Source organism: Nymphaea colorata, unplaced genomic scaffold (genome assembly GCF_008831285.2).
Source record: "Nymphaea colorata isolate Beijing-Zhang1983 unplaced genomic scaffold, ASM883128v2 scaffold0015, whole genome shotgun sequence".
NCBI classification, from domain to species: Eukaryota; Viridiplantae; Streptophyta; class Magnoliopsida; order Nymphaeales; family Nymphaeaceae; genus Nymphaea; species Nymphaea colorata.
This window is the reverse complement of record NW_022204521.1, coordinates 9,554-37,523: the sequence shown is the minus strand read 5'-3', so window position 1 is coordinate 37,523 and position 27,970 is coordinate 9,554. Positions and strand designations below refer to the sequence as shown.

The 27,970-nt window shown below is 36.4% G+C and overlaps 1 protein-coding gene across 13 annotated transcripts; it reads left to right on the top strand.

Annotated features, from left to right (window-relative positions):
- Positions 1-1,576: 1,576 nt before the first annotated feature.
- On the top strand, positions 1,577-27,970 carry LOC116267935 (uncharacterized). 13 transcript variants are annotated; one of them, XM_050075359.1, is made up of 6 exons: positions 10,150-10,175; positions 10,557-10,690; positions 10,812-10,941; positions 24,854-25,049; positions 25,234-25,302; positions 27,223-27,970. In XM_050075359.1, the coding sequence occupies exons 3-6, from the start codon at positions 10,924-10,926 to the stop codon at positions 27,465-27,467; spliced, it is 528 nt and encodes a 175-aa protein (XP_049931316.1). In that variant the 5' UTR covers positions 10,150-10,175; positions 10,557-10,690; positions 10,812-10,923; the 3' UTR covers positions 27,468-27,970. The 13 variants fall into 13 exon arrangements, 5 of the variants coding, with proteins under 5 accessions (XP_049931318.1, XP_049931317.1, XP_049931316.1 ...); XM_050075361.1 differs by lacking the exons at positions 10,150-10,175; positions 10,557-10,690 and adding an exon at positions 2,052-2,550; XM_050075360.1 differs by lacking the exons at positions 10,150-10,175; positions 10,557-10,690; positions 10,812-10,941 and adding exons at positions 2,052-2,550; positions 2,672-2,801.

The following is a 27,970-nucleotide window of genomic DNA, read 5'->3' as shown; positions in this document are numbered from 1 at the left end:
TTGGCATTCCCTTTTGGATCTTTATGCTTTAACAACTTCAATTGGGTTCAACGTTTGAAACCCTTCTTTTCAAAGTTATGGTGCTCGCATAATGTTTGTCTTTTTGCTTACATCAGTTCCTTTTTTTCGGGTGAAACAGTTTCACTTGTGGGCTGTCATGGAAGTTTTCTGAGGGATGTTCTCTTTGATTTGGCAAATAGGCTGCCGATATTTCAGTTTTTTGCTTGTACATTTTTCTCTTGATATTGTTGTTTTGTTTCCATATCTGGAATCCTTTCAATCTTTAATGCAATTGTAATCCGGGTTCATGAGACTTGAAGTTACAGTTGTAATTTACAACTTTAGTTTATTCATTATGTTGAATAATTGAAGTGTTGGCAATCCCATCTTTTTAATGGATGCACTCCGATTAATGTTTGTGTGGAATACATGGTGCTAAGCCATGTTCAAATCTGTTGTTGGTTTCTGCTAATATTGGCCTCTATATTTAAAACATCAAGAACAATGGACTCGGTGGGATTCCTTCTAGTAGTATGAAGATGAACATCTGCCTTTGGATAAGGGCACAGTGCCTCATACATTCATTGCTTGTACATCGTGTTAGTTCTTCCTTTTGCATATGTATCGATAGATGGTTTTTATTGGTTGCTACTAATGTTGCCCTCTAATTAAAGCTTGATGAACACTGAACTCAGGGTTCCTTCCAAAAGTACTCTAGTGTGATCTTCTTTTGGGTAAAGACGCCATGTACTTAAATGAATTGCTAGTTCTTTGCTGCTTATTTCAGCTTGAGTTTTTATTACAATGAGTTCGTAGTTTGTTTTTTATTAAAACTTTGGTTTTTATTGCACTACACATACTTTCACTTGTTTTTTTTAATTGTTTGTAGCAAATTTTGAAGTGCATGCATTCTTCTATATTCTTTTCATGTTGTATGGTTATAATTTTTTTCTGATATCATTTATTAGCAATTCTTTTGGTACTGCCAAACTATGGGCTAGCTCTACATTTGTGACAATGTTAGAGAAGGTTTTAGTTACTGAAAGCAAATTTTTGGGCCTTGTTGATTGTCCATCAAAGTTTAGGCTGTTTGATTTGGCTATAGAATGTTTGGATGATATGCTTTTCAGCACAAGTTAAAAAAAATGGTTCTCTGTTGGTTAAATGCACAAGGCTTGTGAAGGATATATCTAGTCTACTACTGGTCAGATTGCATGCCTTCTTGTTTCTTGTTCAACCATTATTCATCTTAAGCCATATATATATCATTGTCTTTTTGTAGCTCTTGTTTAGTCGCTCTACGCTCTTCCATCTCAATAAGAGCAGAGTTAGATTCCTAAGCTGAAGAGTTCTTTCTATTTTTCTTTCTTTCCATTCTTAAGTGCTGCATTATGTAGATATACTATATTGGCCAGTTAGTTTATAAAACTATTTTTTTGGTCCCAGCGGCTTTTGATCTTTATGTCACTATTCTACAGATCAAGTTACAATAAAAAGCCCCACAACTATGCCTTTTTTGAAACACAATCATTTTACAGTACGTTCATCATTTAGTCTTGATATTGAAAGGTAAGACATCAATTGCATTTTCAACTGAAACATGGGTTAGCAAAGCTAGTGGGGTTTGGTGGTTTTGTTAACCATTGTGGTATCTTTCGCTTGATACTTTAACCTATGAAAATGTTGGTTTAGGGCATTGTTCACTTCTGCCTTTACTTTTAGAAACACACCTATTTTCTGCATTGCTCAAACAAAAATAATCTTTTCCCAACTAACCGTAGGCTATCACATAATCTGGTGTATTCAATGTGATAAAAGAAGTACAATACTAAAACAAATTGTAAGATCATTTGTTTGTCTCTGAACATTGGAAGTTATATGCAACCATATGCAATTTAGTTGATTTCTCTTTTCTAATCAGTGAGGTGTAACCTTGTTTAATTGTTTTCTTGTTAGCAATTCTAGAAAGTTGTAGGCTTTCGATCGCCTACAGGTGCGAGCTTTGTTGCAACTCCGTTCATTCTACCGTATCTATTTTCTAGATTCCACGTTCTAGATCCAAATTTAGGTAATCTGAACAAATAAAATAAGGTAATATGGCTCTTTTTTCTAGTTTCCAAAAGCCGATCTTTTTAAGTGACAATCATATTGATATTGGTCTTCTCTTGTAGAGATCCCTATCGATATAGGTAGCCACAGCTTTTAGACGAGAGAAATGGAGAGAGAGTTCAAATAAAATCGAACTTGACTTTTATGGTAAACCGTAAGCAACAAGATAAGTCCAAAATTTTCCAAAGTAATCTTAAAAAGACTATCCGTGTTATTCATTAATGGAAAGGAAGGAAATCAATTTAAGAAACCCAAAATGTTAACCCAACGGTCATGGTAATTTGCTTTCCTTAAAATGTAAATCCAGACAAACTTCCAAGGTCCCTCTCGATGAAACACTCCTCTCCCTTTCCTCTCGATTAAAGCTCTCAACCGCAGGCTGCGTCTCCCGTCTTCTTCTTCAACTGCAATGCCACCTCCGAGCTCCCTCTCTTCTTCAAGGTATGCACTGAACCTTCGTTCTCCACTCCCTCTCCCTTTCTCTCGCTGATCTGAGTAGGCCATGGCCCACACGAAACGCCTTTCTCTGCTTAGACACTCATTCTTTGTCTCTGATTTACAGCGCTGACCTGCGGAACGAAGGCGGTCCAGCCCTATTCGCTGGTCGGTGTTCTCATATGAGGTCTTTGAAACATCCTCTTCTCTCTTTCTTTGGCTAGGGCTCTGCGTCTGCCATGGCCAACGCAGCTCTTGTATGTTATCTTTTTCCCGTCTCTCTTACTCATTTGTTGTCTTCAATGTGCTAGTCCTCAAGTTAGTTTGATGAAATTCTTGTGTGCATGTACACTTTGTTTTTTTAGGCTTCAACAACACTTTTTCTTTTTGTATTTCATTCACAATGGAGTACGTTAAGTCTGTCATTAGTTTTCATAAGTGTATTCTCAGGAAATTTAGTTCTTTAACTTCCCTTTTTTCATGTTATTCTTTGAGGCAGAATTATTTAACAATCAATATTAATTTTTTCTTGTCGTTGTTAAAGTGAGTGAACATATATGTATGTAATCATCATGTGATCATCGATTGTTTTCCAATCCAGTTATGTTATTTTCTATTTCTGTGTGTATTCATTCGTACGAGTTCTTCTGCATTGGAATGCCAAGGGATTGGTTAAATGAGTCTTGATCTGTGCCAAAAGTGGATGAAAAAGGTTATTGTGGTGGACATGATTTTCAAATATTGCTACGAAACACTGAATATATTTAAACTGTAGATGAAATCTACTATGTTAGGAAGTCAGCATTGTGTTTTTTTTTTTCTTTTTGCTGTGTAATCTCTTATTTTTTATTTTCCAATCTTTGTAATCTTTTTTCTTTTTCTAATTTTCTGCTTTCTCAGCTGAATATCTTAGCTGTAGAGAGCCGAGGGCTCTGCAACGACTGTGTTTCAAGTTGTTGGAGATCCCAACAGCTCATGTTGTTTTCCGTTTATTGGCTGATCAAGTTCTTTAAGAGCTATTTTATGAGATTCTTAGAAAATTAATTTTGCGATTCAGAAGTGTGATAGATTTGCCTGTTTGTGAGATATTCAGATGGTATCATAGCTTGGCTAAGTGTGATTTGTTTAGTTAGGGCTTCTTTTTCAAAGAAAAAAATGAGACGGTCTGCTGCTATAAATTTTTTTGGTTGATTCTGAATTAGTTGTTGACTTGTTTGAAGATCTGAGTCATTACCAATTGCTGTGACAATTATTTTGACAACAAGTAGATTGCATCTTGCTGCTGCTGATTAGGTTGAGAGGATTGAACTGTCTTGTTTTTCATTCCTAGTGTGTTATATCTCTTCCATATGGACCCTTCCTTCACAAAGTCCTATATTTTTTAGGGGAGTTCCAAGGGGAATGATTTCTTGTGATGTTTAGTTTGCAAAAACCACCCTAGTCATTTTTCTACTTCCAACCATAGGTCACTTGGTTTTATAAATGTACTCTTTTTGAAGGAAAAGGGAAAACAATCTAGGCAATATATCGCTTGACGTCAAGAATTTTTAGTAAACCTACTATTTTGAAAAGCAATTTTGCTGCACTAGGATGTACCTTCGCTTTGTCTTAGGTATTCCTTTGAGGGTAAAAGAGGAAGTTTCAAGCCCTTGCTGTCAGTCAATTGAAGGAGAAGACTGGAAAGATTCTTTGTGTGAGCTATGAAGATGGGTTCAGTGATGTCGAGGAGCTCAAGGATTAGGAAATGCTATTCGCCTTTGCAATCAAACATCTGCAAGAATCAAACATGAAAGTGCGATGAGGTGGAAGACCGAGCGTTCTTTGAAACCTTGGCAGGTAGCAAAATGAGTGTTGAGAGATGGGCTCGGAACGAGTGTAGTTGTTCCTCTGGGTTATTAATCGAGAGTACTGGGTATGCATAAAGGTGATTTATGTATATTCCACGAAGATAACAACCTATGAACATTTTGTCTCGTTGAAACTCACGAGTTGAAGTGGGTATGACACGTGACAATGCTACACAAAACCATCAAAGAGATGGCGTTCTGTAGTAGCCTTTGGGGTGGTGAGGTATTTCCCTCAAAGGTGAAGGTCGGCCTAAAAAAAAAAAAAAATCAAAACAAGAAAGAAGACAAGCAAAAAAAGAAGAAGAAGAAAAAAGCAAGAAAAAGAAAAAGAAAAACAAATACAAAAGAAAGCAAGAACAAAAAAAGTGCCTGCCAAGGGATGAAGAACATGAAGGCTGAAGTCTCTAGCATTGATTGCGAATCCTTTGTGGGTGAATGATTTGAGGTTAATATCTGCTCCTTTTCTTTGGTTTCCTGTGAAGCAGAGAACAATTTCTTCATGCTCATACCTTGAAAATGGAAGGAAATCCCTTTGCGAGATTTGGTAGCATCGACGCGATTCCAAATCCTAGTACTTCATCGAATACTTCAGGCAAAGGAAGGTTATATCTTTTGCACACAACGTGCACTAAAAGCCTATGGGCAAAAATTTGAAAATAAGAAGCCATTTCAAAGTTCAATGCTTTGAAAAGAAAAGTTGACGTCTTTTGCTATATTCCTAATTGGTGAGTATTCGAGGCAATACTACTTCTCTTTAAGTCATTTTAGTTGAGGTTTGGTCTTATTGTTGAGTGTCAACCTGGTTTAGAGTCTTTAGTCTTTGAGACCCATGTTCAATATTTATCTATGGCCATGCTTTGTTTGAGTCAGTTTTCTGTAGTGAGTAAGTTGACTAGAGTACTTATTGTGTATAGTCTAGCATAGTAGGGACAAGGGTTAAAGTAGTTGTTGTGGTTCCATGCTTGTTTGAATCTTAGTTATAGTAGTTCTTGTTTGATTGTTAACTGTCGTGTTCTTTTCATTGAGCATTTGATTCTTTGTAAAACCATGTATCTAAGTTGCACATGCCCTAGCTATGTAGAGGTATGTTTCAGAAGAACTGCGAATGTTGGAGTTGTTAAACCTTGGTACTGATTTCATGGGTTTGTTGGTCTGTCCTAGGATTGTCAGAAGTTAGAGCATATGCTTATTGATTGTATTTCTAAAAGGCCTGAACCAAGTTAGCTGAATTATTTTGCAAACATATTAATTTTTGATTTGTTTTCTCACTTTTTTGTGTTTGATAGTTAAGATTCCCAGCATTATAATTAAATTTTCATCACTTGTTCACTGAACTTATGTATGTATTTATGTTCTTAAGGTGTTGCTGGTTTTGAAAGTCTGTTTTTTAGTTTAAGATAGTTCAGATTTTTTATTGATATGAGATTCTGAGTATTGTGCTTTGCCAAGTTGAATTGTCTAATAGTGCCTTTGATGGGTTTGGTTTTCAAGTTTTATAGTTGGTTAGTTTCTATACCATCGTGAACCGTCTCTTGTTTGAATTTTGCCTCCTTTCCTTTGACCTAAGATTGGGAAGCAATTTCTATATCAATTCAAAAGCTTTTTCTACTCAGTTTTGTTTTGATCAAATTTGGTGAATTTTAGGGTAGATTTAATGAGTCGAAGTCAGTTTCTTCCAAACCCTGCCTTTCTGCAACATTGTTGTCGAAACAAAATAGGACAATTGGGGAACCATGTTTCTGAATTGCTGGAACTTTTGGTCCCAAAGTTATGTTTGAGATTTATAAAATGGATTATTTTCTTGGACACTTTGGCTTCAAAATGAGATACATTTTGTTAATTTTGGAGGTCATTTGCTTTTCCTAATATTTATTTTACAGAATTCTCTCCAACGAGGTTCATGACAGTCTTACGGTCTTATTAGTCAATTTTGGACATCCTCTTTTCTCGTTGTTGTGTAAATTTTTTTCATCTTTTTACCCTTTCACGTTATTGTGTCATAGGAAACCATTTTGCATGTTTTTTTTTTATATAAATTTGTTGAATATTGTATAGAATTTGTTTTTTTTCTTATGGGTTTTAAGTTTTGACTAACATTTGTGGAGCATTGAAGATATTGCATTCAACAATGGAAGAAATTACCCTCAATTTGAAGGAAGGAATCGTTGAATGTTGATTTATTTCTTTTCATGTGGTTTTTTATTCTCTTTGATGTTTAAACTCTTGTAGTGACTTCACAAATAATAGAGTAAGTTTCGTTTGGATGTCATTCTTGCCCTAGTGGGAGTTCAGTTTTGGAAACTTTGGTGGCCACATTTTTGTGTCTCTTGTTGCAAAATATCATTTTAAAAATCCTTAGCCATAAGGTCACACCAAGTTTTTGGCACCATTGGCCACGAGTGGCATGTTTTACAATAGATATTCAATTGAATTTGCTTTATTGTTATGTTTTGCTTTCTTTTATTTAGTAAATATTGATTCTTAACTAGTTAGTGTGCATAGGAGTCACTTCTCTGTTGTCTTAACTCACTTGTCAAACTTTTCTTGCTTTTTCGGTAGTGATTGAATAGATGGTATCCTTCTTTGCTACATACTTTACATTTGTTTTTCATGTTATTTCTGCCTTTCTGCCCTGTGTACTTGAGTGTTGCATCCTCATCTTCTTTGCAAGTATAATAGAGTAGAAATATTTTGTGTTCATATCATCTTTTGCGTATTAGTATGGCTTTTTTTATTTTCCCACGTTTTTTACTAATTTTTAAGATATTTCTTTCATTAGGAAAACAAATTGTCTTCAAGGACTACTATTCTGTTCTAGTTTTCTAGAAAATTTGTGCCGATTTGAAAATCTGAAATAGATACCAAAAATTATTCAAAAATTTTAGATTGCTGGTTTTTGGAAAATCTTCAATGGAGTAAAAAAGCCCTCAGTTTTGGTATCAGCTCTTTACCTTTTAACCAAGATTGACGGACATACAGAAAAACATGTTGTATGGCAGTATACTAATTTTGGATTTAGCTGCATGAATGGTGTGTTAAAATGATAATACCTGTTCTACAATTAGCACTGCTAGATAAGTCTCTAAGTTAAGAAATGAAGTGGCAGACATATGTTGGGGTTGGATTCTACGGGTTTTAAGAGGTTAGTATGATCCATGGCTTGGATTGGTCCTGGGCTAGCATCAATCCCACCCCCATACGTTTGGCCTTTGTCTTCAAGGCCCTTAAGGTGAGGTTGGTGGATCCCAAATGGTGTGGCATGTTCTTCCACCAGCTTCATGGGTTGTTGAGCACCTAGACTTGCCTGTTTGGGGATGGGGGTCTGTCGGTCTTGCTAGTTTTGGTTTTGATTTAGTACTTGGGGAGAGAGGCTGTTGAGTATGGCGAGGTTGAGGGGTTTCAAGGGGATGGGTCAGGTCCATTCGGATTAAGGTGTGTTTTGTGTTGATTACAGAGATTTTACTTCTTTGTGGGCATTCAAATTCAGAGGAATAAGCAGGTTTTGGGATTTTCCTCGCCTTGGCAACAGCCACCAGGTAGTGCTTGCTTCCAATCAGCAGGTTTTCGGAAACAGCAAAAACCAAGTCCGATTCAAGGTTCCCATTTTGGGGATAATAAGGAACTATGAAATCGGGCAAAAAAACAGGCTTCTAAGCAGGAAAAGGACTTTTGGACAGAAAATCATTTGTTTGAGCTCTTTTACAAAGATCTTCTTTAGACCTAAAAATAAATTCTTAAACCAATTTATTTTGATGTAAAAACTGTGCTCAAAAGAAAAAATAGTGAGAGAATGTCATTCAATAGGTGCGTGGATGAATCAAGCTTCACTCCTAATTTTCTTGTCCTTAGATTGTAAGTCGCATCCTATATGAACAACTGCATAATAATCTGAATTCTAAGAAGTTGATTGACCAAAAGTGTGCATTGAACCTGATCCATTCTTCATTAAATGGTGGGCAACCAAACCACCAAAATCCAAGAACGGTTGCCCTTTCTTGTAGATACTTTTCTGTGGGAACTGTTATGATGAACCAAAATCCAAGAATGATGCTTGAAGAAAATGCAACTTGGTCGATCAAGATTGAAGTAACTTTTCATTATGGTTGTTTCAGTTGCCTGTGCTGTTCACAAGATCAGTTTGACACTTGAAAGTCTTAGCTGAAATGGTCTTGCTTTGAATCTAGACAACAATCACTGTGCCTTGTGTAAAATGAATTGGATACTAGTTTTCAGTGTCTGTTTCAATCACTTAGAATTTTCCCTCCAAAGTTTGATCTTAGCTGCAGGCTGTTTTGCCTTATGACTTGGTTTTGTATAGCTTCAAGTACTTCATGACAGATATACTAATCATATTGATGTTGTTGGAAGATTGGACAAGGTCATGTGCAAGATGTAGACCTAACAGGAGAGCAAGATTTGCTTTGCTTTGATTAATAGGTGAGTCTCACTTCACGAAGGATGACCATTCCGCTAGCAATGGTTTGAAAGCACTTGATGCGATGTTCAGACATCACCGATTCACTAACCAGGGTCCGGGAAGGGGTTCAGTATCATCAAAATTCGGTGGGAGAATCTCAACTATGGTTGTAAATGAGATGAACAAAGTAGGCTTTGTTGCAGCTTCGCATGTTGGCAAGGTGATGCGTTGATTCCCTTCTTTTTTCCTTTCTAAGCAGCTGGTGTTTTTTCCATTCTACAGGAGTCATGGACTGTTTAGGATGCCTCAGCTGCATACATCACTAAATAGGAGCAGCAGAGGAATAGAAACTGTTATGGTTCATCAGCAACTTAGTAGGTAGCTGAAACCACTTGTATTTTCACCTATTGCAGTTTTCTTGAGATAAAATCATGGACAAGAAAGTGTGGGCAGGCTGCCATTTACGCACCCAATTTGAGTCTCATTCCATACTAGACCTGTTTGCATGCTGGTTTGAGGGGGGCTATAGCTTAGACAACACGTGCTTTTCTCAATTATTGATTCATGAGTGCTGCTTCTATAGTCTTCCCAAGGTTGCATTTTCCATATTTCAAACAACGCACACAGTGAACGATCCGTTGACAGAACAGTCGCTTGAATGCTCACAGCGAGTAACAAGAGCACGGAGCACACTGGCAGATTCCTTGGGGAAACCTCAATGTTTTAGTAGTCTTCTCTTGTTCCCCATAAATGTCATCTTGGGATTGTAAAAATTGGGTCTGACCGCGCTGTTTCTTTGAGGTACAAAAGGAGATTGAAAAGAAGAAATGCATTTAGGAATTTTTCATTTTTGGGAACAAGCTATAATCTCAAAATTTTAACAAGGGGTAATATTGGTAAGACTAAATTATGTCCAGGCAAGACTAAATTATCTCCCAAATCTGCTTTCTATAATTTCTCGGCCATGAGGGTCCATCGTTTCTCGCATTTCTATTATTAAAAATTTATTTTTGTATTTTTTGCATTTTACTTTTTAAGATTTATTTTCGCAATTTGCCAAGATTTTCCTGAGATTTTACACTTTACCTTTGCATTTTTTGTTGTAAAGATTTTGTTTTCATGTTTTCCGTAGTTTACTTTTACAATTTTATTTTTTAAAATTTATTGAGATTTTCTTGAGATTTTAAAGTTTGCCCATATTATACTCCAAGCAAAACTAAACTTTGCCGTTTAAAATCCCTAAATGATATTTGAGTTCAATGTAGGATACGAACACAAACACGAGGCGAGAGGAATGGATCTAATATTAGACGAGGCTTTCGATCGCCTACAGGTGCGAGCTTTGTTGCAACTCAGTTCATTCTACCGTATCTATTTTCTAGATTCCACGTTCTAGATCCAAATTTAGGTAATCTGAACAAATAAAATAAGGCTCTTTTTTCTAGTTTCCAAAAGCCGATCTTTTTAAGTGACAATCATATTGATATTGGTCTTCTCTTGTAGAGATCCCTATCGATATAGGTAGCCACAGCTTTTAGACGAGAGAAATGGAGAGAGAGTTCAAATAAAATCGAACTTGACTTTTATGGTAAACCGTAAGCAACAAGATAAGTCCAAAATTTTCCAAAGTAATCTTAAAAAGACTATCCGTGTTATTCATTAATGGAAAGGAAGGAAATCAATTTAAGAAACCCAAAATGTTAACCCAACGGCCATGGTAATTTGCTTTCCTTAAAATGTAAATCCAGACAAACTTCCAAGGTCCCTCTCGATGAAACACTCCTCTCCCTTTCCTCTCGATTAAAGCTCTCAACCGCAGGCTGCGTCTCCCGTCTTCTTCTTCAACTGCAATGCCACCTCCGAGCTCCCTCTCTTCTTCAAGGTATGCACTGAACCTTCGTTCTCCACTCCCTATCCCTTTCTCTCGCTGATCTGAGTAGGCCATGGCCCACACGAAACGCCTTTCTCTGCTTAGACACTCATTCTTTGTCTCTGATTTACAGCGCTGACCTGCGGAACGAAGGCGGTCCAGCCCTATTCGCTGGTCGGTGTTCTCATATGAGGTCTTTGAAACATCCTCTTCTCTCTTTCTTTGGCTAGGGCTCTGCGTCTGCCATGGCCAACGCAGCTCTTGTATGTTATCTTTTTCCCGTCTCTCTTACTCATTTGTTGTCTTCAATGTGCTAGTCCTCAAGTTAGTTTGATGAAATTCTTGTGTGCATGTACACTTTGTTTTTTTAGGCTTCAACAACACTTTTTCTTTTTTCTTTTTGCATTTCATTCACAATGGAGTACGTTAAGTCTGTCATTAGTTTTCATAAGTGTATTCTCAGGAAATTTAGTTCTTTAACTTCCCTTTTTTCATGTTATTCTTTGAGGCAGAATTATTTAACAATCAATATTAATTTTTTTCTTGTCGTTGTTAAAGTGAGTGAACATATATGTATGTAATCATCATGTGATCATCGATTGTTTTCCAATCCAGTTATGTTATTTTCTATTTCTGTGTGTATTCATTCGTACGAGTTCTTCTGCATTGGAATGCCAAGGGATTGGTTAAATGAGTCTTGATCTGTGCCAAAAGTGGATGAAAAAGGTTATTGTGGTGGACATGATTTTCAAATATTGCTACGAAACACTGAATATATTTCACTGTAGATGAAATCTACTATGTTTTTTTTTTTTTTTTTTTTGCTGTGTAATCTCTTATTTTTTATTTTCTAATCTTTGTAATCTTTTTTTTTTTTTCTAATTTTCTGCTTTCTCAGCTGAATATCTTAGCTGTAGAGAGCTGAGGGCTCTGCAACGACTGTGTTTCAAGTTGTTGGAGATCCCAACAGCTCATGTTGTTTTCCGTTTATTGGCTGATCAAGCTCTTAAAGAGCTATTTTATGAGATTCTTAGAAAATTAATTTTGCGATTCAGAAGTGTGATAGATTTGCCTGTTTGTGAGATATTCAGATGGTATCATAGCTTGGCTAAGTGTGATTTGTTTAGTTTGGGCTTCTTTTTCAAAGAAAAAAATGAGACGATCTGCTGCTATAAATTTTTTTGGTTGATTCTGAATTAGTTGTTGACTTGTTTGAAGATCTGCGTCAGTACCAATTGCTGTGACAATTATTTTGACAATAAGTAGATTGCATCTTGCTGCTCCTGATTAGGTTGAGAGGATTGAACTGTCTTGTTTTTCATTCCTAGTGTGTTATATCTCTTCCATATGGACCCTTCCTTCACAAAGTCCTATATTTTTTAGGGGAGTTCCAATGGGAATGATTTCTTGTGATGTTTAGTTTGCAAAAACCATCCTAGTCATTTTTCTACTTTCAACCAAAGGTCACTTGGTTTTATAAATGTACTCTTTTTGAAGGAAAAGGGAAAACAATCTAGGCAATATATCGCTTGACGTCAAGAATTTTTAGTAAACCTACTATTTTGAAAAGCAATTTTGCTGCACTAGGATGTACCTTCGCTTTGTCTTAGGTATTCCTTTGAGGGTAAAAGAGGAAGTTTCAAGCCCTTGCTGTCAGTCAATTGAAGGAGAAGACTGGAAAGATTCTTTGTGTGAGCTATGAAGATGGGTTCAGTGATGTCGAGGAGCTCAAGGATTAGGAAATGCTATTCGCCTTTGCAATCAAACATCTGCAAGAATCAAACATGAAAGTGCGATGAGGTGGAAGCCCGAGCGTTCTTTGAAACCTTGGCAGGTAGCAAAATGAGTGTTGAGAGATGGGCTCGGAACGAGTGTAGTTGTTCCTCTGGGTTATTAATCGAGAGTACTGGGTATGCATAAAGGTGATTTATGTATATTCCACGAAGATAACAACCTATGAACATTTTGTCTCGTTGAAACTCACGAGTTGAAGTGGGTATGACACGTGACAATGCTACACAAAACCATCAAAGAGATGGCGTTCTGTAGTAGCCTTTGGGGTGGTGAGGTATTTCCCTCAAAGGTGAAGGTCGGCCTAAAAAAAAAAAAAATCAAAACAAGAAAGAAGACAAGCAAAAAAAAAGAAGAAGAAAAAAGCAAGAAAAAGAAAAAGAAAAACAAATACAAAAGAAAGCAAGAACAAAAAAGTGCCTGCCAAGGGATGAAGAACATGAAGGCTGAAGTCTCTAGCATTGATTGCGAATCCTTTGTGGGTGAATGATTTGAGGTTAATATCTGCTCCTTTTCTTTGGTTTCCTGTGAAGCAGAGAACAATTTCTTCATGCTCATACCTTGAAAATGGAAGGAAATCCCTTTGCGAGATTTGGTAGCATCGACGCGATTCCAAATCCTAGTACTTCATCGAATACTTCAGGCAAAGGAAGGTTATATCTTTTGCACACAACGTGCACTAAAAGCCTATGGGCAAAAATTTGAAAATAAGAAGCCATTTCAAAGTTCAATGCTTTGAAAAGAAAAGTTGACGTCTTTTGCTATATTCCTAATTGGTGAGTATTCGAGGCAATACTACTTCTCTTTAAGTCATTTTAGTTGAGGTTTGGTCTTATTGTTGAGTGTCAACCTGGTTTAGAGTCTTTAGTCTTTGAGACCCATGTTCAATATTTATCTATGGCCATGCTTTGTTTGAGTCAGTTTTCTGTAGTGAGTAAGTTGACTAGAGTACTTATTGTGTATAGTCTAGCATAGTAGGGACAAGGGTTAAAGTAGTTGTTGTGGTTCCATGCTTGTTTGAATCTTAGTTATAGTAGTTCTTGTTTGATTGTTAACTGTCGTGTTCTTTTCATTGAGCATTTGATTCTTTGTAAAACCATGTATCTAAGTTGCACATGCCCTAGCTATGTAGAGGTATGTTTCAGAAGAACTGCGAATGTTGGAGTTGTTAAACCTTGGTACTGATTTCATGGGTTTGTTGGTCTGTCCTAGGATTGTCAGAAGTTAGAGCATATGCTTATTGATTGTATTTCTAAAAGGCCTGAACCAAGTTAGCTGAATTATTTTGCAAACATATTAATTTTTGATTTGTTTTCTCACTTTTTTGTGTTTGATAGTTAAGATTCCCAGCATTATAATTAAATTTTCATCACTTGTTCACTGAACTTATGTATGTATTTATGTTCTTAAGGTGTTGCTGGTTTTGAAAGTCTGTTTTTTAGTTTAAGATAGTTCAGATTTTTTATTGATATGAGATTCTGAGTATTGTGCTTTGCCAAGTTGAATTGTCTAATAGTGCCTTTGATGGGTTTGGTTTTCAAGTTTTATAGTTGGTTAGTTTCTATACCATCGTGAACCGTCTCTTGTTTGAATTTTGCCTCCTTTCCTTTGACCTAAGATTGGGAAGCAATTTCTATATCAATTCAAAAGCTTTTTCTACTCAGTTTTGTTTTGATCAAATTTGGTGAATTTTAGGGTAGATTTAATGAGTCGAAGTCAGTTTCTTCCAAACCCTGCCTTTCTGCAACATTGTTGTCGAAACAAAATAGGACAATTGGGGAACCATGTTTCTGAATTGCTGGAACTTTTGGTCCCAAAGTTATGTTTGAGATTTATAAAATGGATTATTTTCTTGGACACTTTGGCTTCAAAATGAGATACATTTTGTTAATTTTGGAGTCATTTGCTTTTCCTAATATTTATTTTACAGAATTCTCTCCAACGAGGTTCATGACAGTCTTACGGTCTTATTAGTCAATTTTGGACATCCTCTTTTCTCGTTGTTGTGTAAATTTTTTTCATCTTTTTACCCTTTCACGTTATTGTGTCATAGGAAACCATTTTGCATGTTTTTTTTTTATATAAATTTGTTGAATATTGTATAGAATTTGTTTTTTTTCTTATGGGTTTTAAGTTTTGACTAACATTTGTGGAGCATTGAAGATATTGCATTCAACAATGGAAGAAATTACCCTCAATTTGAAGGAAGGAATCGTTGAATGTTGATTTATTTCTTTTCATGTGGTTTTTTATTCTCTTTGATGTTTAAACTCTTGTAGTGACTTCACAAATAATAGAGTAAGTTTCGTTTGGATGTCATTCTTGCCCTAGTGGGAGTTCAGTTTTGGAAACTTTGGTGGCCACATTTTTGTGTCTCTTGTTGCAAAATATCATTTTAAAAATCCTTAGCCATAAGGTCACACCAAGTTTTTGGCACCATTGGCCACGAGTGGCATGTTTTACAATAGATATTCAATTGAATTTGCTTTATTGTTATGTTTTGCTTTCTTTTATTTAGTAAATATTGATTCTTAACTAGTTAGTGTGCATAGGAGTCACTTCTCTGTTGTCTTAACTCACTTGTCAAACTTTTCTTGCTTTTTCGGTAGTGATTGAATAGATGGTATCCTTCTTTGCTACATACTTTACATTTGTTTTTCATGTTATTTCTGCCTTTCTGCCCTGTGTACTTGAGTGTTGCATCCTCATCTTCTTTGCAAGTATAATAGAGTAGAAATATTTTGTGTTCATATCATCTTTTGCGTATTAGTATGGCTTTTTTTATTTTCCCACGTTTTTTACTAATTTTTAAGATATTTCTTTCATTAGGAAAACAAATTGTCTTCAAGGACTACTATTCTGTTCTAGTTTTCTAGAAAATTTGTGCCGATTTGAAAATCTGAAATAGATACCAAAAATTATTCAAAAATTTTAGATTGCTGGTTTTTGGAAAATCTTCAATGGAGTAAAAAAGCCCTCAGTTTTGGTATCAGCTCTTTACCTTTTAACCAAGATTGACGGACATACAGAAAAACATGTTGTATGGCAGTATACTAATTTTGGATTTAGCTGCATGAATGGTGTGTTAAAATGATAATACCTGTTCTACAATTAGCACTGCTAGATAAGTCTCTAAGTTAAGAAATGAAGTGGCAGACATATGTTGGGGTTGGATTCTACGGGTTTTAAGAGGTTAGTATGATCCATGGCTTGGATTGGTCCTGGGCTAGCATCAATCCCACCCCCATACGTTTGGCCTTTGTCTTCAAGGCCCTTAAGGTGAGGTTGGTGGATCCCAAATGGTGTGGCATGTTCTTCCACCAGCTTCATGGGTTGTTGAGCACCTAGACTTGCCTGTTTGGGGATGGGGGTCTGTCGGTCTTGCTAGTTTTGGTTTTGATTTAGTACTTGGGGAGAGAGGCTGTTGAGTATGGCGAGGTTGAGGGGTTTCAAGGGGATGGGTCAGGTCCATTCGGATTAAGGTGTGTTTTGTGTTGATTACAGAGATTTTACTTCTTTGTGGGCATTCAAATTCAGAGGAATAAGCAGGTTTTGGGATTTTCCTCGCCTTGGCAACAGCCACCAGGTAGTGCTTGCTTCCAATCAGCAGGTTTTCGGAAACAGCAAAAACCAAGTCCGATTCAAGGTTCCCATTTTGGGGATAATAAGGAACTATGAAATCGGGCAAAAAAACAGGCTTCTAAGCAGGAAAAGGACTTTTGGACAGAAAATCATTTGTTTGAGCTCTTTTACAAAGATCTTCTTTAGACCTAAAAATAAATTCTTAAACCAATTTATTTTGATGTAAAAACTGTGCTCAAAAGAAAAAATAGTGAGAGAATGTCATTCAATAGGTGCGTGGATGAATCAAGCTTCACTCCTAATTTTCTTGTCCTTAGATTGTAAGTCGCATCCTATATGAACAACTGCATAATAATCTGAATTCTAAGAAGTTGATTGACCAAAAGTGTGCATTGAACCTGATCCATTCTTCATTAAATGGTGGGCAACCAAACCACCAAAATCCAAGAACGGTTGCCCTTTCTTGTAGATACTTTTCTGTGGGAACTGTTATGATGAACCAAAATCCAAGAATGATGCTTGAAGAAAATGCAACTTGGTCGATCAAGATTGAAGTAACTTTTCATTATGGTTGTTTCAGTTGCCTGTGCTGTTCACAAGATCAGTTTGACACTTGAAAGTCTTAGCTGAAATGGTCTTGCTTTGAATCTAGACAACAATCACTGTGCCTTGTGTAAAATGAATTGGATACTAGTTTTCAGTGTCTGTTTCAATCACTTAGAATTTTCCCTCCAAAGTTTGATCTTAGCTGCAGGCTGTTTTGCCTTATGACTTGGTTTTGTATAGCTTCAAGTACTTCATGACAGATATACTAATCATATTGATGTTGTTGGAAGATTGGACAAGGTCATGTGCAAGATGTAGACCTAACAGGAGAGCAAGATTTGCTTTGCTTTGATTAATAGGTGAGTCTCACTTCACGAAGGATGACCATTCCGCTAGCAATGGTTTGAAAGCACTTGATGCGATGTTCAGACATCACCGATTCACTAACCAGGGTCCGGGAAGGGGTTCAGTATCATCAAAATTCGGTGGGAGAATCTCAACTATGGTTGTAAATGAGATGAACAAAGTAGGCTTTGTTGCAGCTTCGCATGTTGGCAAGGTGATGCGTTGATTCCCTTCTTTTTTCCTTTCTAAGCAGCTGGTGTTTTTTCCATTCTACAGGAGTCATGGACTGTTTAGGATGCCTCAGCTGCATACATCACTAAATAGGAGCAGCAGAGGAATAGAAACTGTTATGGTTCATCAGCAACTTAGTAGGTAGCTGAAACCACTTGTATTTTCACCTATTGCAGTTTTCTTGAGATAAAATCATGGACAAGAAAGTGTGGGCAGGCTGCCATTTACGCACCCAATTTGAGTCTCATTCCATACTAGACCTGTTTGCATGCTGGTTTGAGGGGGCTATAGCTTAGACAACACGTGCTTTTCTCAATTATTGATTCATGAGTGCTGCTTCTATAGTCTTCCCAAGGTTGCATTTTCCATATTTCAAACAACGCACACAGTGAACGATCCGTTGACAGAACAGTCGCTTGAATGCTCACAGCGAGTAACAAGAGCACGGAGCACACTGGCAGATTCCTTGGGGAAACCTCAATGTTTTAGTAGTCTTCTCTTGTTCCCCATAAATGTCATCTTGGGATTGTAAAAATTGGGTCTGACCGCGCTGTTTCTTTGAGGTACAAAAGGAGATTGAAAAGAAGAAATGCATTTAGGAATTTTTCATTTTTGGGAACAAGCTATAATCTCAAAATTTTAACAAGGGGTAATATTGGTAAGACTAAATTATGTCCAGGCAAGACTAAATTATCTCCCAAATCTGCTTTCTATAATTTCTCGGCCATGAGGGTCCATCGTTTCTCGCATTTCTATTATTAAAAATTTATTTTTGTATTTTTTGCATTTTACTTTTTAAGATTTATTTTCGCAATTTGCCAAGATTTTCCTGAGATTTTACACTTTACCTTTGCATTTTTTGTTGTAAAGATTTTGTTTTCATGTTTTCCGTAGTTTACTTTTACAATTTTATTTTTTAAAATTTATTGAGATTTTCTTGAGATTTTAAAGTTTGCCCATATTATACTCCAAGCAAAACTAAACTTTGCCGTTTAAAATCCCTAAATGATATTTGAGTTCAATGTAGGATACGAACACAAACACGAGGCGAGAGGAATGGATCTAATATTAGACGAGGCTTTCGATCGCCTACAGGTGCGAGCTTTGTTGCAACTCAGTTCATTCTACCGTATCTATTTTCTAGATTCCACGTTCTAGATCCAAATTTAGGTAATCTGAACAAATAAAATATGGCTCTTTTTTCTAGTTTCCAAAAGCCGATCTTTTTAAGTGACAATCATATTGATATTGGTCTTCTCTTGTAGAGATCCCTATCGATATAGGTAGCCACAGCTTTTAGACGAGAGAAATGGAGAGAGAGTTCAAATAAAATCGAACTTGACTTTTATGGTAAACCGTAAGCAACAAGATAAGTCCAAAATTTTCCAAAGTAATCTTAAAAAGACTATCCGTGTTATTCATTAATGGAAAGGAAGGAAATCAATTTAAGAAACCCAAAATGTTAACCCAACGGCCATGGTAATTTGCTTTCCTTAAAATGTAAATCCAGACAAACTTCCAAGGTCCCTCTCGATGAAACACTCCTCTCCCTTTCCTCTCGATTAAAGCTCTCAACCGCAGGCTGCGTCTCCCGTCTTCTTCTTCAACTGCAATGCCACCTCCGAGCTCCCTCTCTTCTTCAAGGTATGCACTGAACCTTCGTTCTCCACTCCCTATCCCTTTCTCTCGCTGATCTGAGTAGGCCATGGCCCACACGAAACGCCTTTCTCTGCTTAGACACTCATTCTTTGTCTCTGATTTACAGCGCTGACCTGCGGAACGAAGGCGGTCCAGCCCTATTCGCTGGTCGGTGTTCTCATATGAGGTCTTTGAAACATCCTCTTCTCTCTTTCTTTGGCTAGGGCTCTGCGTCTGCCATGGCCAACGCAGCTCTTGTATGTTATCTTTTTCCCGTCTCTCTTACTCATTTGTTGTCTTCAATGTGCTAGTCCTCAAGTTAGTTTGATGAAATTTTGTGTGCATGTACACTTTGTTTTTTTAGGCTTCAACAACACTTTTTCTTTTTTCTTTTTGCATTTCATTCACAATGGAGTACGTTAAGTCTGTCATTAGTTTTCATAAGTGTATTCTCAGGAAATTTAGTTCTTTAACTTCCCTTTTTTCATGTTATTCTTTGAGGCAGAATTATTTAACAATCAATATTAATTTTTTTCTTGTCGTTGTTAAAGTGAGTGAACATATATGTATGTAATCATCATGTGATCATCGATTGTTTTCCAATCCAGTTATGTTATTTTCTATTTCTGTGTGTATTCATTCGTACGAGTTCTTCTGCATTGGAATGCCAAGGGATTGGTTAAATGAGTCTTGATCTGTGCCAAAAGTGGATGAAAAAGGTTATTGTGGTGGACATGATTTTCAAATATTGCTACGAAACACTGAATATATTTAAACTGTAGATGAAATCTACTATGTTAGGAAGTCAGCATTGTGTTTTTTTTTTTCTTTTTGCTGTGTAATCTCTTATTTTTTATTTTCCAATCTTTGTAATCTTTTTTCTTTTTCTAATTTTCTGCTTTCTCAGCTGAATATCTTAGCTGTAGAGAGCTGAGGGCTCTGCAACGACTGTGTTTCAAGTTGTTGGAGATCCCAACAGCTCATGTTGTTTTCCGTTTATTGGCTGATCAAGCTCTTAAAGAGCTATTTTATGAGATTCTTAGAAAATTAATTTTGCGATTCAGAAGTGTGATAGATTTGCCTGTTTGTGAGATATTCAGATGGTATCATAGCTTGGCTAAGTGTGATTTGTTTAGTTTGGGCTTCTTTTTCAAAGAAAAAAATGAGACGATCTGCTGCTATAAATTTTTTTGGTTGATTCTGAATTAGTTGTTGACTTGTTTGAAGATCTGCGTCAGTACCAATTGCTGTGACAATTATTTTGACAATAAGTAGATTGCATCTTGCTGCTCCTGATTAGGTTGAGAGGATTGAACTGTCTTGTTTTTCATTCCTAGTGTGTTATATCTCTTCCATATGGACCCTTCCTTCACAAAGTCCTATATTTTTTAGGGGAGTTCCAATGGGAATGATTTCTTGTGATGTTTAGTTTGCAAAAACCATCCTAGTCATTTTTCTACTTTCAACCAAAGGTCACTTGGTTTTATAAATGTACTCTTTTTGAAGGAAAAGGGAAAACAATCTAGGCAATATATCGCTTGACGTCAAGAATTTTTAGTAAACCTACTATTTTGAAAAGCAATTTTGCTGCACTAGGATGTACCTTCGCTTTGTCTTAGGTATTCCTTTGAGGGTAAAAGAGGAAGTTTCAAGCCCTTGCTGTCAGTCAATTGAAGGAGAAGACTGGAAAGATTCTTTGTGTGAGATATGAAGATGAGTTCAGTGATGTCGAGGAGCTCAAGGATTAGGAAATGCTATTCGCCTTTGCAATCAAACATCTGCAAGAATCAAACATGAAAGTGTGATGAGGTGGAAGCCCGAGCGTTCTTTGAAACCTTGGCAGGTAGCAAAATGAGTGTTGAGAGATGGGCTCGGGACGAGTGTAGTTGTTTCTCTGGGTTATTAATCGAGAGTACTGGGTATGCATAAAGGTGATTTATGTATATTCCACGAAGATAACAACCTATGAACATTTTGTCTCGTTGAAACTCACGAGTTGAAGTGGGTATGACACGTGACAATGCTACACAAAACCATCAAAGAGATGGCGTTCTGTAGTAGCCTTTGAGGTGGTGAGGTATTTCCCTCAAAGGTGAAGGTCGGCCTAAAAAAAAAAAAATCAAAACAACAAAGAAGACAAGCAAAAAAAAAGAAGAAGAAAAAAGCAAGAAAAAGAAAAAGAAAAACAAATACAAAAGAAAGCAAGAACAAAAAAAGTGCCTGCCAAGGGATGAAGAACATGAAGGCTGAAGTCTCTAGCATTGATTGCGAATCCTTTGTGGGTGAATGATTTGAGGTTAATATCTACTCCTTTTCTTTGGTTTCCTGTGAAGCAGAGAACAATTTCTTCATGCTCATACCTTGAAAATGGAAGGAAATCCCTTTGCGAGATTTGGTAGCATCGACGCGATTCCAAATCCTAGTACTTCATCGAATACTTCAGGCAAAGGAAGGTTATATCTTTTGCACACAACGTGCACTAAAAGCCTATGGGCAAAAATTTGAAAATAAGAAGCCATTTCAAAGTTCAATGCTTTGAAAAGAAAACTTGACGTCTTTTGCTATATTCCTAATTGGTGAGTATTCGAGGCAATACTACTTCTCTTTAAGTCATTTTAGTTGCGGTTTGGTCTTATTGTTGAGTGTCAACCTGGTTTAGAGTCTTTAGTCTTTGAGACCCATGTTCAATATTTATCTATGGCCATGCTTTGTTTGAGTCAGTTTTCTGTAGTGAGTAAGTTGACTAGAGTACTTATTGTGTATAGTCTAGCATAGTAGGGACAAGGGTTAAAGTAGTTGTTGTGGTTCCATGCTTGTTTGAATCTTAGTTATAGTAGTTCTTGTTTGATTGTTAACTGTCGTGTTCTTTTCATTGAGCATTTGATTCTTTGTAAAACCATGTATCTAAGTTGCACATGCCCTAGCTATGTAGAGGTATGTTTCAGAAGAACTGCGAATGTTGGAGTTGTTAAACCTTGGTACTGATTTCATGGGTTTGTTGGTCTGTCCTAGGATTGTCAGAAGTTAGAGCATATGCTTATTGATTGTATTTCTAAAAGGCCTGAACCAAGTTAGCTGAATTATTTTGCAAACATATTAATTTTTGATTTGTTTTCTCACTTTTTTGTGTTTGATAGTTAAGATTCCCAGCATTATAATTAAATTTTCATCACTTGTTCACTGAACTTATGTATGTATTTATGTTCTTAAGGTGTTGCTGGTTTTGATAGTCTGTTTTTTAGTTTAAGATAGTTCAGATTTTTTATTGATATGAGATTCTGAGTATTGTGCTTTGCCAAGTTGAATTGTCTAATAGTGCCTTTGATGGGTTTGGTTTTCAAGTTTTATAGTTGGTTAGTTTCTATACCATCGTGAACCGTCTCTTGTTTGAATTTTGCCTCCTTTCCTTTGACCTAAGATTGGGAAGCAATTTCTATATCAATTCAAAAGCTTTTTCTACTCAGTTTTGTTTTGATCAAATTTGGTGAATTTTAGGGTAGATTTAATGAGTCGAAGTCAGTTTCTTCCAAACCCTGCCTTTCTGCAACATTGTTGTCGAAACAAAGTAGGACAATTGGGGAACCATGTTTCTGAATTGCTGGAACTTTTGATCCCAAAGTTATGTTTGAGATTTATAAAATGGATTATTTTCTTGGACACTTTGGCTTCAAAATGAGATACATTTTGTTAATTTTGGACATCGAGGTTCATGACAGTCTTACGGTCTTATTAGTCAATTTTGGACATCCTCTTTTCTCGTTGTTGTGTGTAAATTTTTTTCATCTTTTTACCCTTTCACGTTATTGTGTCATAGGAAACCATTTTGCATGTTTTTTTTTAATATAAATTTGTTGAATATTGTATAGAATTTGTTTTTTTTCTTATGGGTTTTAAGTTTTGACTAACATTTGTGGAGCATTGAAGATATTGCATTCAACAATGGAAGAAATTACCCTCAATTTGAAGGAAGGAATCGTTGAATGTTGATTTATATCTTTTCATGTGGTTTTTTATTCTCTTTGATGTTTAAACTCTTGTAGTGACTTCACAAATAATAGAGTAAGTTTCGTTTTACGATAGATATTCAATTGAATTTGCTTTATTGTTATGTTTTGCTTTCTACTAGTTAGTCTGCATAGGGGTCACTTCTCTGTTGTTTTAACTCACTTGTCAAACTTTTCTTGCTTTTTCGGTAGTGATTGAATAGATGGTATCCTTCTTTGCTACATACTTTACATTTGTTTTTCATGTTATTTCTGCCTTTCTGCCCTGTGTACTTGAGTGTTGCATCCTCATCTTCTTTGCAAGTATAATAGAGTAGAAATATTTTGTGTTCATATCATCTTTTGCGTATTAGTATGGCTTTTTTTATTTTTCCACGTTTTTTACTAATTTTTAAGATATTTCGTTCAATAGGAAAACAAATTGTCTTCAAGGACTACTATTCTGTTCTAGTTTTCTAGAAAATTTGTGCTGATTTGAAAATCTGAAATAGATACCAAAAATTATTCAAAAATTTTAGATTGCTGGTTTTTGAAAAATCTTCAATGGAGTAAAAAAGCCCTCAGTTTTGGTATCAGCTCTTTACCTTTTAACCAAGATTGACGGACATACCGAAAAACATGTCGAACATGTTGGGAAAGGCCATATAAAGTCTGAAGATATAATTCTACGCTTTGCAGCTTTCTTCTTTTTCTGTTTGCATCAATTTGTACTAAAATTGCTCAATTTTTGTCATGTTTGTATTATTGCCATCCTCCTTTTGGCATTTTCTCCATGGCTGGGCTTCTTTACCCATTCACCGAGCCAATATTACTAGAAGGGGGCTTTGTTTTTGTTTGTCTTTTTTCGTTCCCCATTGTTGCCGTGCTCAGTGTTTCTAGTTCATGTTCATGTCCTAGTTTCAGCAAGAGATAGTAAATTGTGTGTTTCTTGTGGATAACAGACTTCAAAATGTCTTTCATTGTGATTTCTGGGCTGCATCTGCTGCAGCCAAAGGCAATTCAGTATTTTTTCTGAAGCTCATTTGCAAACTGCACTTTAGAATGGCAAGGTCTCCATGTGATGTATACCAGTATATTGGTTTATGGTTGTAACGATGCATTTAGTGCAAGATCCCATGTTGACCTTGACTGCATGTATCATGGAATTTGTTCAGAAGTAAGTGATTAATATACTGAGAATTGCAGTTCGTAGGTTAGTGGGTGTTTTCTAAGGGTTGGCTTTTAGGTTTCCCTTGTTTGGTTTCTGGCAAATTTTGAGGCCACATGGTCTATAGAGTATAGACTGATGTCATGGTCAACAAGGGCTGCCTAATTTTTATCCTCAATTATGAGCGTTAGATCTTGAATGGCATGAGCTAGAAAGTCCAACATAAACTGTTGCCGGGTTACTCTAATCAGCGATAATTCAGGCTTAGATTATGAGCTTTTACCTTTCCTTGAAAGCCGCTGCCTAAGGAGCAAGGAGAAGGAGAAATGAGGAACATTAAGACGAGAAAGACTATATGGGGGCAGAGCCGACTATGACGCAGTTGGTTCCCTAGTTGGCACAAGGTTTTGGTTTAGGGTATGTTCAAGGTTCTAGACATGGGTCAGTTTCGAGCCGCCCATATATATATATATATATAATATGTCCGATGTCAGTCAATGAGTCTCTAGTCCAACTGTTAAGGTATGCCTTCCAAGCAATATAGACTCGGCAGTTACGGATCGGTGCTTGTTACTATTTTTACTTTTTTTTCTAATAATTTAAATATAATTTGTTTGTAATTAATTTAACAAGATAACAAGCAAAAATTAAAGAAATATATGTTCAACTTTAGAAGAAAAAGCAACTATATATTTTTGAAGGATGACTTCGACTGAATAAGTCGAGCTGGGTCTACCACATTTTACTTTACCATCACATGAAATCCGCGAGAAATGCTACTTTCAAATGAAATTAAATCCAAAATTCAAATGATCGGTGGAGCGGTCGGTCATCCAAGAATGGAAGTCATCCAAGAATGGAAGTAACCGTTTCTTGATTGATTTCTTTTAGTTGCTGTTGATCGTGGTAAGCTTCTGTTCCGTCTCTTGCCTCTCCCGCGCTTCCAGCCCTCCACCACCACAACCGCTCGCTCTCCCGCCGGCGCTCTCCACCACCACAGCTGCTCGCTCTCCCGCCGGCGCTCTCCACCACCACCGCTGCTCGCTCTCCAGCCATCGACCTCCACCACCACCGTCGTGCCCCGAAGGTAAATGCCTCTCTCTCTCTCTCTCTCTCTCTCTCTCTCTCTCTCTCTCTCGCCCCTGTGCATCGGCCTGGCGAGGGAAGGAGGCTGCTCATGAGGGGGATGGGGATGGTCGGCGGACTGACCCTAGGCACCGATTACTTTCTGGGATTTTTTTAACCTTCCTGACCCATTCATCCATCCGCAGTGAATGGCAATTTGCAAACGAGGGTTTTAATCGAGGAGTCTCGATTCATCTCAAGCTGCATTATCTACGGTAATAGGATATCTCTCATTCACTCTCCCCTCCGTCCATCTTTCTTTCTTTGTTTGTTTCTTTGGCTTTCTCTATCTTTCTCTCCGATTAATGCCGTGCATTGCATGCACTTGCTCCGATTGCCAAAGGCTTCGGGTGTCGTTTCACAGACGAACTTCTTCTCATTCTTCTTAGTTAAGATACTGTTGTCAATTTGTTCTCCACAAAACTAGGGGCTTCGTTTGAAATCTCAAACGTTTTCATCTGTAGGCCTTTGGAAAACATGAGTGACTAATTAAATCGTGCAGACAAATGTCCTTACATTCCTATACATACAGAAACTAAAATATGTTGATTCTTTCTCTGTTATTTTTCCAGACTCTAAATATTGTAAGCTACCTTGAGGGTTTTCTCCCCAAAACTTCAAGATCGGTGGTTTCATGGAGTTGAAGTTTTAATTGGTTGCTAAAGGTGGATGTTAGGTAAATAAGACTTCAGTTCCGTGAACTTCATTGGTCTTGAAGGCCATACGGTTTATGGAAATTAGTTTACAAGTTAATCAGTGAACTGCTTTGTTAAATATGCTTTGTGTATAAGTTTTAGGTATAAGTTATGTATTTCCTTATTGCTTTATAAATAACATGTAAGCTAATAGTCTAGTTAACTATTTTGATTGGTGTGTTACAAGAATCATTCTTTGTTCAGCTCCTTTTCCCTGTATGTTTGCTCTCTATCTTTTGGCCTGACAATATAAACCTATTATCTTTATGCCTTACAATATATGTTTGCTCTCTATCTTTTGGCCTGACAATATAAACCTATTATTTTTATGCCTTACAATATGCGTGCATAATCTATTTTATTGTATTTCTAATTTTGTTATATGTGATATGTTATGTATTTATGTATCTTCCTACTGTATAAGGTTATTATAATTTGTATTCCTACTTATTTTTTGTTTGAAAATATTTCGCCTCACCTCGTCAAATGTTTCAGTAGAATAACTTTTTTCCACCTACAGTCCAATTACTAAAACAATTGAAATAACTGAGCCCTTCCATTCATTAATGGCAGACATTCAGGAAAAGGGACTGAAATGTGTATGTTCATGAAAAGCGTCTACAAACAGTAATCAAACCAAAAAATAATCATACTTAGGCTTTTCTCAATTTCCATTTCCTTTTGGTCCCTTATTGTGCATCTTGCCATAACACTAGGTCGTGTTCTATTTCTATATAGATTATTACATTTTATGGGATAAAATTATTGATAAATTTAATCATTAATATGATTTAGTTTCTAACATTGATTGTGTTAGCTTTATGCATTTTCTAGCTTATCTCACTGCATAAGATACTCTTCATGATGTCTCCTTGAAGTGGACAAAGGACTTAAACCATACAAGTAAATGGTCACTGACTCACTGCTATTGACTAGAAACTTATTCCATTAAAACGTCCAATTCAATTCAATGGAGGCCTTAGTGGGTCACGGCCAAACGCATGTTGTTCATCAATTATGGTTCAAAACATCAAATTCTTGGCTGATGGATTGTGATCTTAAGATACAGGACAGCAAGTTTATAAAGTAATGGTCTTTTTCTTCAATATTATAATAAACTTTCCCTTTTTATACACTTCTTTAGTTCTCATAAGTTTATTTTTTATTTACGGTCACCATTCAAACTGATTTTATCTAATATTGGCTATCTTACACTGCATTTATTTCCCCTGTATCTATGGGATATTTCTGAATTTCTAAATTTACTGTTTTATTCCAAAGGAACAAAAACTGGGGAAACAACACATAGGAAATGTTGCCCTTATTAACAATCTCTCTTTGCTACCCGAAAATATGATTTATTCATGCGGTTTTTGTGGCTTTTTGTAATGCCCTTCTTTTAATAGGATCAATTCTTTTGGACTAACCTCATGAATGCAGGTTGCTTGAGGAACAAGCTTTCCTGTACGTTTGGAGGCTCTGAATCAAACATTGTTTTACACAGTGGGCACAACAGAGGTACAGCTGCTTGCGCCTCCAGCATGCTATTTTTATGCTTTAGGCTGGAGATTCTCTTTTTTATGCTTTCATTTGTTTGCAAAATTTTTTGTATCTTGAAGTTTAATCTCCTTTTCCAGGTTAGTGGATTTATTTTGCTTTATTTAGTACAATTATGTAGATATTAGCAGTTTGCAGATCACCATAACATGGCATGGTAGCAGTTACAACTTTCTTTTTCCTTTTAAATCAAGTAAAAGTTTGGTAATCTGTGAAGTTATGCTGCTATAGCTGCTTTCAATCTGAAAATGCTTTCAGTCGCTTTTGTAGTTATATGAAAGTGTTATTGATTGCAGGTTAATTTTTAAATTTTGCTGCTTGAGTGTTTGTTATTGTTGGTTGTCCATGTATATTAAGCTTCTGTTGTTTCATGAGTCGTTCATGGTTAATTAGTGACACAACAACTGGTTTATCGTTGTTAATGCATGACTAATTGTGATAGTTAATAGCAACAAATGCATCATTAATTCTGTCATTACTGTTAGTGGCGCCATTCATGATGAAGAGTTGGCATCACTGATGACATTTAGTGAAGCATGTTGTACATCACTAAATGCTATTTTCTTGTAGTGAAGTTTAGTAGGTGTTCGACAAGTGCCATATATATTTATAAATTTTGTGCATTTCAATG